Source organism: Gymnoscopelus microlampas (assembly GCF_963454915.1).
Source record: "Gymnoscopelus microlampas genome assembly, chromosome: 6".
NCBI classification, from domain to species: domain Eukaryota; kingdom Metazoa; phylum Chordata; class Actinopteri; order Myctophiformes; family Myctophidae; genus Gymnoscopelus; species Gymnoscopelus microlampas.
The window spans coordinates 36,673,952-36,686,923 of NC_139943.1; the positions used below are offsets into that span (position 1 = coordinate 36,673,952).

Below are 12,972 nucleotides of genomic sequence, written 5' to 3' on the forward strand. Positions count from 1 at the left end.
AACAACAGCGTCCCCTTTATGAACAGCAGAACAAAATAGCGACTCTAACCCCTCCACACAACATTTGCCAACTAAAATGAAACATGATTATGTTCATGTCACCCTCTTAAGTTCCACCACCCCCTCGTTTTTCATCATTCACTCTAGTGATTTAAAGGATGTTTGTGGCTACTGGGCCGTGCATCACCACAGTGCTTCAGGTCATAAAAAGCACCAACCTCTGTGCAACAGGCGCGGCGCCTGGTGCTGCTATATCGCGCTGGGAACGGCTCCATCAGCTAAGCTTGTTTCCAGCGCAGCAGTGAGAGCGGCCTCTCTGGTCTGTCCGAGGCTCCCAATTAGAGCCCTGTAGCTTTGTTTGTGAGCTCTATGAGCAGAGCCGCTCACCACAGTGTCAAACCTCAGCCAAAAGCCTGTGTCTCACATTCCAGACCATTACTCCATGGCTGTTCGGTGTCAACAAGTAATGCCTTGCAGCGGTTCAATGAGCATCCATCCCACTTAATGTGTTTATTTCCTGTTTGTCTGCGTGTGTGTGTGTGTGTGTGTGTGTGTGTGTGTGTGTGTGTGTGTGTGTGTGTGTGTGTGTGTGTGTGTGTGTGTGTGTGTGTGTGTGTGTGTGTGTGTGTGTGTGTGTGTGTGTGTGTGTGTGTGTGTGTGTGTGTGTATGAGAATGCAAGATGAACGATTCACAAGGATTTATTTGTGCATCCACATTTGATGCTATTATGCTATTTCTTGTATCTGTCTGTTCTAGTGTGTGTGTGTGTGTGTGTGTGTGTGTGTGTGCGCGTGTGTGTGTGCGTGTGTGTCCTTATCATGCCCTAGAGTAATTATTCAGCCCTAGACTGACTCCTTTTGCCTGCTAGACTGCTATCAGTGAATGACCCGCCTGTGTATTTGTATTCATGAGATTGTCCTCTGTTTATTTGCTCTGGGATTGATACAGCTATAGAAATGGAGCCTCCGTTTAATATGTTCTCTTCAGAAGGTGGTAGATTATAATAGCCTCGCCTTTTGACATCTATGATTATCTCTTGAATGCAATATCCTTCTTGGGCGGCAGCAGTGGATCGGGAGGTAGAGCGGCCGCCTTCGAACTAGAAGGTTCGATCCCCGGCTCCTCCTGGTTTCATGTCGAAGTGTCCTTTAGCAAGACTCGGAAACCCTAACTGCTCTTGATGAGCAAGTTCCTTGCATGGTTGCACATTTTAGAATGGATAAAGATGCTACAGGAATGCAATTTCAGACAATTTATCACCTAAGAGTTCAAATTCTGTATGGAGTGTAATAAATGTCCCTCTTCCTTCCCCTCTCTTTTTCTCTCTCTATCTTTCTATCAGAGAGCCAGCTGCTCCCGGGGAATAACTTCACCACGGAGTGTAACATCCCAGGAAACTTCATGTGTGGAGACGGGAAGTGTGTCCCGGGAGGGTGGCAGTGTGACGGACTGCCCGACTGCTTTGACAAGAGTGACGAGAAAGGCTGTCGTAAGTCTCCAACACTTTCAAGCCCTAATGAGTGCCTTTAGCCAAGACAGATACAGTAGCCTATATTCTACAGTCACGTATTGCATCAGCTACGCTCTCCTCGGATCCAACTGCACTGTTCTGGCTCTCCTCTACTTCGCTAGCCGTCCAGCCATAATAGCTGTTTAACCCATTCAATCTGGGAACGCATCTGTGCATTTTTAAGATTTCTTTGGCTATTAAAAAATAGCAGATCTACAAGCTCATACCGCAGCACGAGGACCGCGCTACGAGCCTGTAGATTCGCTATTCTTTTTTTTATTGTGAAAATGTTTGCAAATCTTTACAAATGTCTTCTAAATCCTAACAGTTTTCTGAAAAATGTATGTTGCTAAAGTATCAGTTTTTCATGTCAAGGACCACCCAAAATTATGTTTTTGGCCGCCGACCCCCATCAAAATATGTTGTTCCAGGGACCCCCAGAAGCAAAAATTTGAGTTAAAAATGTTTGCTTTAGAAAATATATACTGTATATTCAAAGTGTATATTCACGATGTTTAAAAAATAGCCAAAATATAAAATAATGGTTAAAGTGGTTACAGAGATGCGTTTAATGGATTCAACTCACCGCAAGTGAATGAACTTGCTGAAATGAGCTTCAGTCTTCCAGTCCCCTCAGCCTCAGTGTATAGCAGGTGGGCGAAAAAAGTAACATCATCAAAGTGTAGCGGACATGGCGTAATAACTATGGGAAATATTAACGATAATTATGAAAATATTAAAAATATTTTCTGAAAAATCAAAATATTGATTTTCACCAAAAATTAAGGAATTGCGCAAATTAAGGGATTAATTCGCACCTCCACACAACCATGAAAAGGGCTACGCAAGAATCTTGGACACAGTAATGATGCATGGGTTCTGGTTAGAAAATGATTGGAAATATATGCGTTGAAATCAATTGGAAAGGACTTCCGTTTATACCAAAATAAAGTGTTTATTAAGATAAATCCTATGTAGATATTAAAACAACCAATGAAATGGGGAAAAGAACAATAGATCAATAACTCAAAAGATGATGAAACTGGTTAAAATCTCAACAAAATACAAAATCACAGATCTACAGTTCAATCAGGTCAAATCAGGAAATGGCCACATTTTGATCTACTAAAGGAGAAAGAGGGATTAAAGTCATAAAAGAAAAGAGAAAGATCAATGACTAAAAATAGCTAATCTACCCTTTACACTACACTCAGGTTGCCACACCACATGTGAATGCATTATGCTCGCCTGGTCCATTGGGATAGGAGAGGAGATGATTCCATTGTCTCTGGGGGAGAGACCATGAGGCGTTGGCTAGCAGGTTTGGCTAGCATCCGGCTACCTCACTGCGTCACGCAGTTCTTCTCAGTCTCCACTCAACTTGGATTGAGGAGACAGTATGTGTGGCTTTTGGCCCACGTGTAGAGAGGGAACAGTTGGTCGTGGGCATCTGGTAGCGGTTCAGCAGTCCTCAGTCTCCATTCAAACTCGGATTTGAAGAGACAGGATGTGTGGCCGAGGGCCCACGTGTAGAGTAGAGGGAGCAGGGCGGTTGTTCCGGGTCAGCAGGGCATCTGGCTTTTGCTGGCTGGAGAGCTGGACGTAGGCTGTTGGCTCTTCTCGTTGGGGGGAAGGAGGACTCCGATCCACCCTTGTAGGAGAGAGAGAGGCACGGGGGAATGTTCACCCCGGAGAGATCGTCGTGGGGGGGGACGTGGCTATCGTCTGCCCCTGGGTCCTTTGAGAGCGTTGAACTGGGAGCCACCCAGCATGTAGAGCAGGAAGAGGGGACTTGGTCAACCCTTGGATCGTCGAGAAGCGGTGGAAGAGAGAGCAGCGGGGGACGGTGTCGGCTCGTCACCCCGGATTATTTAGAGAGTGGGAGAGGGGACTCTGTCGACCCTCAGGACATCAAGCGTGCAGTGGAAGAGAGAGAGAGAGAACTGGCTGAGCAGTTCTTCTTATAGGCAAAAGGAGGGGTCTCCTTCTTGGCCCATTGGGGGGGGGTGTTGGAGGCAGCTGGGTGGCAACCTCCTTCCTTACAATATGAAAACTAAAACTTCTCTGCTAACTATCTTAGGAACTTCATATTAACACATTTGACTGGATATTGGGAATCACAATGAAATTAGAATTCTCTAGATATTAAACATGACGGCATTATGTCAAATAGAAAGCAGGTAAGCATCAAAGTGTAATTAGCATGGAAGCATTTACATTTTACATCACCAAAGTTCATATTAGTCTTGTGGTCATAATACAGGACAATAAATATATATTTTGAAGTCACAGAACATAATACATAAGCCAATTTATTCAAAGTTCTTGTTGCTCATTGTCTTGTGCTCAGTGAGTCTGTGTGTGTGATACTGTGTGTGCTTGGCAAGACATTCGTTGCATGTCGTAAAAATTCCATCCTTATCTCTTAAAAGATGCCGGACAGAGAGAGAGGTAGAGAGGAAACCAAAGAGCCTGTGTGTGTGTCTTCTGAAGACATTCCAATGGGCAATAAGGGTCTTATCTGAAGATGCAGTTCTCTATTAGTGAGCTTGTTGGAGTTTGTGTTCCCTCTGGAAGGAGGGGGGGGGTCTTTTATGATGAGTCCCGGGTCCATTTGGTTATGAACTAAAAACAATATTAATTTGCTTTCTATGTTCACACCTGGCGGCCTCGGCATTATTATTACAGACCCCCCCTTGTTATCAATATCAGACGAAACGAAACGTTGACGTCACGACCTTTGATAACACAAAAGAAAATGTGAGAGGACAACAGGAGCAGAACGCATAGCATATGCATTCACATGTCAATGGCAACTCTTTCATTAAACTGATCTAGTGACACTGGATCTGATTGCTTGAAATAAATTTACCTTTTAGGCACTGGCAGTCACTACTGTCTGTTTCCTATTTTCTGAGAGGGCTTTCGGATAATCACAAAAACACCTAAGAAAACATTATAAATCAGAGAAAAAAAAGAAAAGAAAACTCCTAATACGTATATATTGGGGTATAATTTTGAGGAGTAATGTGGTAGCACTTTTTGTGACTTTTAGATGTGAGAGCTCGTAGTTGCATGAGCACTCTTACTAATCTCTGCTTTTGTGTACCAGAATTCAATTTGAGCAGTGAGCTCAAATTGCTGACATGAAAGGTGTCGCTTCATAATACAAAATATTCCATCCGTTTTTCTTTTCTACCACGGCTTGCTGGAATATATATATATACACGGGGTGACCTTTTTGGCTTGGTTACACAAGAGCAGATCGGAAGTCCAACATGAGTGCTAATTCTCTGAAAGAGTTTGGTTGGTTGTCCACTAGGGTAAATCCTGATTTACTTGGATGATAAGGAAATGGATTAGTCTAGCCTGGATAATAAGTACTTACTTCCTGTTTAAGACAACCAATTCTTTGTAAGAGGTACAGGTTAAAGTTTGTATGGTTTTTAACTAAGGTTAAGAAGTTGCTGTAGATTTGAGAACCTATGTAACAAGGGTCTTGCTCCTCCCCTTAGTCATATCCTGTGTGCAGAGACAACAATTTCTATATAGCTGAATTGACTGAACAACACTACAAGTCTTAGTTAGTCCAGTTCCTGTTAACTGGGTTCTTGTAGCAACCATCATACATCACTATCAGTGTAATACACTTTTGGTAGGGCAAAGAGAGGAAATCTCACTAAACGTGGGTGGAGTTACAGTGTACCTTGTTAATAGCATGCTTTTAATCCACCTAGGGTTAGTAAACTATTCAAGCACACAAACCAGACAGTGTTCATTATCATAGAATGACTGAGGAGGTTAGTTAGGTGAGACACAAAATGAACTTGTTAAGCGCCTTGGATAGAGGCCCATGTTATTTTGAGTAACCTGATCTACCCTTTATGAACACATTTGACTGTTGACTCTTTACTATTTTACTAGTTTGATGGGGTGCATTATACATTAGTTTGTACGCCAATGCAGTTTTGCTGCATGTCTATAAACATTGCAACCTGTTAACGCAAATGTTTCCTTTTAAACACAGGGCAGGTCACCTTTGGGTTTGCACAAGGAGACACAAATGCACAAAAAGTTTAAAATTTGACAAAAAGTTTGAGACACCTCTGCGCAAAAAGTAAAAATTTTGACAAAAAGTTTTACATTTTGAAAACAACAGATATATATAATCAACACATGCCTTAGATAGGCAGAAATGATCACCTTGTGACAGCATTCAGCACTGCTGTCCCTGAATTGTGTCTAACAGACTTGATCAACAGTTGGCAATCTTAGGGTGATATCATTGTTTATGACTGACCCCCTTGATGAGGAGTTGATGAGTCACGGAGGCCTGACGTAGTGATTGATCAGCGCCGCATTATAATGTCACACCTGAAATTGCCAAGTTTTGTACCACCTAAGGGTTGGGGTCTGTGCAGTGGCTTAGCATAGCGAGCCACTAGGTAGACATGGGCGGGAAACAGAGTACCAGTGGTCAGGGTGTCTGCGTAGACGTGGTGGGTCCCTTGAGGGTCCACATTGTAAGTTACTAATAGCAAATGGCACGGGATTAAGACGCCACGTGCAAAATGTCAAATGTGCTTAATCTATTCTGAGCTTCAACCATTCATTAAGCTTTTGACCCATAAGGAGAAGAGCTTTATTGACAGGAGCTACAAAGAGGGAGACAAAAAAAATAAAAATAATAATAATAATAATAATAAAAATAGCACTAATGCGTGGGTTCAATCTTAATTGGACATAGTAACGCTTTGATTAAACCTGTTAGCCTTAGCATAGGTCGTCAGTATCATCGTACAGCGCCTAATCTGAATAATATTGATACTGAACAGTTGCATTAACAGATGCATATGGGAAGGTATGAATTGGATTCCATAAATTGTTCAACTTGACTAACAATAGAGGATTCATTCTGGCTCAAGCCAAGATACCATAGTTGACTATAATGTTGTAATCACATTATGTAAAGTCTAACAAATCGAATGCAAGTATATTAATCCTGGACGGATCATTCTTTGACAATTTGTTTAGGACTGACATAATTGTATTCTCAAATTGGAAGCCCAACCATAAATATTTGGTAAAGTATAATATGTAGTATATAATAAGGATGTTGTTTATTTAGGGTTACAACAAATAAACAGGAGGATATACTTCCATCCTGCTTAAAATTGATTTTTGTACACATAAATTTGTATTAACTTTGGTCAATGATAAATTTGGTTGGATTATACAACATGCGGAAAGTCCATGGCATTACCTGATTGAATGTTTTCATTCAATGGATTATAATAATAATGATAGGTAATGTTCAAAACTGTTCCCACTTCATCACAGTCCAGTATCAAAATTATAGTAGCAGCAGAGGTACCATTTAAAACTAGATTGTCTGTTAGATTCGGTTTCAATCCCTCCGTTCGGGAGACACTCAGATTAAACACACTGTGGCCTTCGCCCTGTCAGTCAGGAACAGGTAGAAGCATGTGTTTTAACTAACACCCTGGTCAGCTTAGCAGCATTGACAAAGCACTGCAGCCAGGGGCAAACAATATAGACAAAATGTACATCTTACAGCTGCGTTTTGGGACAGATAGCCAGAAAGTGGCTGGAAAAGCGATGCCACCTTCACGCTGTGAGGGAAGGTGGGGAACACTGTTTTGGCGTCAATGGTGCGTGTTACGACCTTGGGTGTATAGGGATTACAACTAATTTCAATCAATTATGAAACCACAGAATAAGCGTGTATCAGTCTGCAAAATTTTCTTGGAGAGCAGGCAATTAAAAACAAAAACCCTTCCATTAGCCGAGAGCCTTTTACAACAGTCCAAACTTATTGTGTCGTTCTAACAAGGTTTTACATTTTGAAAACAACAGTTTGTGAAGTGGCGTCATTTGAAACATACATTGGAAGTAGTCACAGTGTTTTGTTTTCATCAAGGTGAGCTAAACACGATTAGGCCTCCTCCAATTGTCACGGACTCGGCTTGAATTTTGTGTGGCCGCGTGTTCGCGTGCCTTTCTTTGCCGTCGTGATTCTTTGGGGATCTCAGCGGGGAGCTGTTTCACACACTCAGGGTTCTCATGTTTTGTGCCAGAGTTATCCCGTGAGGGAGGGCGACCGCGGTCGTTTGAGGAGGACCGAGCACATCTCCAGGAGGGAGTTTGGTGGTCGTCCCCCCTGTATAGACCGTAGTCGTCCTGTCTCCTGGGCTGCCATCGATCGATTTGGGTGTCAACAATTTTACAAGATGCACTGTGAGGTTCATTGTATTCTCTATCAAAAGCTTCCCGTGCTAGTTTGCGTAACTCAGCGGCAGGCTTTTTAGAATTGGTTCCAATAGGGATGTGCTTTTTAATGGAAGGGTGTAAATTATTCAAGAACAAATTCTTGAAATGTTCATCTTCCTCCATATTCGGAACATTTTTGTTACCAAAAAATGCAATCCTCAGACGGTTATAAAATCGATTAACTGCTTCACCTTCGTGTTGACAGACGGACACGGCGGACAACAAACCTCCTAAGGCTCGGTGATCAGCAAATTCATCAATTATAGCTTGACACAGAACGGACCAATTTGCTCGGACCTCGTCTGTCTGTCGCCTGATAAAACCAGTTACCTCGCGGTTTGCGGTTCGATAAATCAATTTAACCTTAGTATCTGTGTCTCTTACACCACATTCTGTTAAGTGATATTCTATCTCCTCCAAGTAAATGTGGGTGTCTATAGATTCACCAGGCTTTGGGTCGAAAGGTCGGATGAATTTCGCAACTTTGGCTAAGTCGATATTACTCAGCGGATGCGCCGGCTGGCACCCCCCCGTGGTTTGAGGTAGGGGTACTGGTGCATTCAATGCGGCATAACCCCAGGCATGTGGCTCGAGGGCAGGTTGCCCGGCCGCCGGAGGTATGTTCTGAACAGATTGAAAAGACGGTAACATGGCGGGCAAGCCAACTGAGGCATGTCCTTGGACATAGTGTTCAGCTTGAGTGGGTGGTCTATCTACCAGAGGTTGCTGCTGTGTGACAGGGTAACGATCATGGTGAGGCTGACCAGAGAGTGCCTGTGATTGGCCTTGGAGGTCATGGAACCTTTTAACAAAGTCATTCTCACTGATCCAGTTACCTTTCTCTAGGATTTCAGTTCTATCCCGCAATTGAGTGACACTGTCTTGTGCTATTTGTAACTTGACACTGTTTTGCGTGAAGTTTTCTGCAATGAGCAATTTTAGTTCAATGACAGTGTGTTGCAGTTGACCAATTTGCTGTTTGGCTAAGGTTATCTCACCATTTTGTTGCGTTTTCGCTTGCTCCAGTCCTATGTTAAAGTTCTGGAGCATGGTGATGTGCCCTGTTGCCGCATTCAGTATAGCTGTCTGCTGTTGAGAGGCCTTTACAGCTGCATCTAACATGGCAGTTTGCTGTTTTATTTGGTGTTGTGCCACTTCTAACTGAGTATTTTGCTGGCCCAAATCGACTCTCAGCGTTTTGTTAGTTGGTAGAGCACACCCAGTCTGTTCTATGTTGGTTTGACCTTTAGCTGTTTTAAAAGGTGCAACCAGGTGACATGCTACAGTTTGACTCATATCTCTATCAATGTCAAATTGAGCAGTGTCTTGCAGTTTAGGGTCAAAGCTGTCGGTTAAAAACTCCATGGCGTGTTTTATTGTGTATACAACTGAGTGTAACACGTGACGGAGCCCTTTTAAAGGATCTACGTATATTAAAACTAACCCCAATATCACTGTTAACAATGTTATTAACTGACCGACTATATCGGAGTAGCTGAGGGGAGTGGAGGGCTCAGACATCTTGTTGCGTTACTCGCTCTTTCTATGACTAAATCAGTTAGACTCGACAGGGAAGTCTCACTTATGGGAAGTAAAAGACAAGGATAGGATCACTCATGCTGTTACAACATATACTGCAGGTTAGTCTTAGAATAGAGTTAGAGAAACTATACCCAAACTCAAAGTGTATTAATCTTTAAATAACCTCGGCCATTTACTATAAAAGTGTTTACACTGCTAAAGTAATGGACTATTAGTTACTACAAGACCGTCACTAGAATGAACAAAACCCAAGTGGCTCACTGGCCTGTTGTCTCTGCCTGTGGTTTTATGACATGCAGGACAAGGACCAGGCTTCCTCGCCCCCCCTCCCTCTGTGCCCGTTTAAGGGGTGTTCAAAAGGGTGGGTGCGAGGTATGTGTGTGTGTGTGTGTGTGTGCGTGTGTGTTGGAGGCTAGAGACAAATGGAGGCCATTTATGGCACTAAAAATGTCTTCTTCTAGTTGTCCCACACACACCACAGCACTTTCTCTACACCCTAGGTGGAGAGGTGCTTTAAACTATTAATTTAGTTTAGCTTACTGCTATGTGTCACTAAATTACAACTGGAGCACAAGTCTGCTTGTATCCGGTTACAAAAATAAATGTGTCACAGTTTCACTTTTACCTACCAACTTGTTGCAGTTTAATTATTGGTAGTTATTGGTTACACTAAGGATTAGTGATGACCTTATTTTTTTGTTTTTACTCTACAGGAAGTGAAGAATGCTGTATTTCAAACTTCCTCGACATGGAGAGGGTCATCTAGTAATTACAATATCAAACTAAATTCAATGCAGATATATTAATCAATGTATCAAATGTAGGATATTTTACTATTACTATTCTAGTAACGGATTTGTTCACGCCACTAGTGTATACACACGGAGGGAGACTCCATGGACTTAAATTTAGCACTTTGTCAGATCGCTATTCCAACAGGCTTGATGACTCAGCGTAGCTAGAGTCAAAAATATAGTATTACACTATATGATATGACAATACATTATATTATCATGAAGTGAGGTGTCACACTGTTGCTATCACTAGGCTCTCATCACTAGCAGCAAAAAGTGGGTAAAACTTTGACAACGAACCCTAACTCACAAGCTTTGTGTATTCTACGAGTTGGCCACCAGATGACGCCAGCATGCGTTCTCTAAATATCTGTGGGGGTTGGAGAGAAGGGGCACGGTTAAAGTGCCTTTGTTCTCTTACCACCACAGGGAATTAGATGTTTGGGGGGGATACCTATTTTAACAAAAGATTTTCTCTGGCAATTTTTTCAAGATTTCCAATATTTCCAATTATTCTCTAACCAGACATCAGGGACTGTGCCTCACACGGGGCACCACTTTATGTAGCGGACATGGCGTAATAACTATGGGAAATATTAACGATAATTATGAAAATATTAAAAATATTTTCTGAAAAATCAAAATATTGATTTTCACCAAAAATTAAGGAATTGCGCAAATTAAGGGATTAATTCGCACCTCCACACAACCATGAAAAGGGCTACGCAAGAATCTTGGACACAGTAATGATGCATGGGTTCTGGTTAGAAAATGATTGGAAATATATGCGTTGAAATCAATTGGAAAGGACTTCCGTTTATACCAAAATAAAGTGTTTATTAAGATAAATCCTATGTAGATATTAAAACAACCAATGAAATGGGGAAAAGAACAATAGATCAATAACTCAAAAGATGATGAAACTGGTTAAAATCTCAACAAAATACAAAATCACAGATCTACAGTTCAATCAGGTCAAATCAGGAAATGGCCACATTTTGATCTACTAAAGGAGAAAGAGGGATTAAAGTCATAAAAGAAAAGAGAAAGATCAATGACTAAAAATAGCTAATCTACCCTTTACACTACACTCAGGTTGCCACACCACATGTGAATGCATTATGCTCGCCTGGTCCATTGGGATAGGAGAGGAGATGATTCCATTGTCTCTGGGGGAGAGACCATGAGGCGTTGGCTAGCAGGTTTGGCTAGCATCCGGCTACCTCACTGCGTCACGCAGTTCTTCTCAGTCTCCACTCAACTTGGATTGAGGAGACAGTATGTGTGGCTTTTGGCCCACGTGTAGAGAGGGAACAGTTGGTCGTGGGCATCTGGTAGCGGTTCAGCAGTCCTCAGTCTCCATTCAAACTCGGATTTGAAGAGACAGGATGTGTGGCCGAGGGCCCACGTGTAGAGTAGAGGGAGCAGGGCGGTTGTTCCGGGTCAGCAGGGCATCTGGCTTTTGCTGGCTGGAGAGCTGGACGTAGGCTGTTGGCTCTTCTCGTTGGGGGGAAGGAGGACTCCGATCCACCCTTGTAGGAGAGAGAGAGGCACGGGGGAATGTTCACCCCGGAGAGATCGTCGTGGGGGGGGACGTGGCTATCGTCTGCCCCTGGGTCCTTTGAGAGCGTTGAACTGGGAGCCACCCAGCATGTAGAGCAGGAAGAGGGGACTTGGTCAACCCTTGGATCGTCGAGAAGCGGTGGAAGAGAGAGCAGCGGGGGACGGTGTCGGCTCGTCACCCCGGATTATTTAGAGAGTGGGAGAGGGGACTCTGTCGACCCTCAGGACATCAAGCGTGCAGTGGAAGAGAGAGAGAGAGAACTGGCTGAGCAGTTCTTCTTATAGGCAAAAGGAGGGGTCTCCTTCTTGGCCCATTGGGGGGGGTGTTGGAGGCAGCTGGGTGGCAACCTCCTTCCTTACAATATGAAAACTAAAACTTCTCTGCTAACTATCTTAGGAACTTCATATTAACACATTTGACTGGATATTGGGAATCACAATGAAATTAGAATTCTCTAGATATTAAACATGACGGCATTATGTCAAATAGAAAGCAGGTAAGCATCAAAGTGTAATTAGCATGGAAGCATTTACATTTTACATCACCAAAGTTCATATTAGTCTTGTGGTCATAATACAGGACAATAAATATATATTTTGAAGTCACAGAACATAATACATAAGCCAATTTATTCAAAGTTCTTGTTGCTCATTGTCTTGTGCTCAGTGAGTCTGTGTGTGTGATACTGTGTGTGCTTGGCAAGACATTCGTTGCATGTCGTAAAAATTCCATCCTTATCTCTTAAAAGATGCCGGACAGAGAGAGAGGTAGAGAGGAAACCAAAGAGCCTGTGTGTGTGTCTTCTGAAGACATTCCAATGGGCAATAAGGGTCTTATCTGAAGATGCAGTTCTCTATTAGTGAGCTTGTTGGAGTTTGTGTTCCCTCTGGAAGGAGGGGGGGGGTCTTTTATGATGAGTCCCGGGTCCATTTGGTTATGAACTAAAAACAATATTAATTTGCTTTCTATGTTCACACCTGGCGGCCTCGGCATTATTATTACAAAAGCGTAAGGCCGATTACCGTCTGTGTGCTGGAAATAACGCACGCAACGCTTAATGTAATGTTTCTGTAATGTTTTGGGTTTGATCGTCAAAGACGTCAGCCAGCTTTGATCTTTCCTCCCAACCAACTCCACTTAAAGATTGGAATGTTGTAGGTGGACTTTACACCCTTGCTTTATTGAAGGGGAATAACTTGCTCTCTTATGTTTTCCTCTCTCTAGAATGTGAACACACACACGCACGCACGCACGCACGCACGCACGCACG

General features: G+C 42.7%; 1 protein-coding gene across 1 annotated transcript in view; it reads left to right on the forward strand.

Annotated features, from left to right (window-relative positions):
• Positions 1-12,972, forward strand: part of ldlrad3 (low density lipoprotein receptor class A domain containing 3) — a 109,751-nt gene that overhangs the window by 31,581 nt on the left and 65,198 nt on the right. Inside the window, exon 2 of the mRNA XM_084060217.1 lies at positions 1,344-1,490. Coding sequence (XP_083916343.1) covers positions 1,344-1,490 — 147 coding nt within the window. The remainder of the gene's footprint in view (positions 1-1,343; positions 1,491-12,972) is intronic.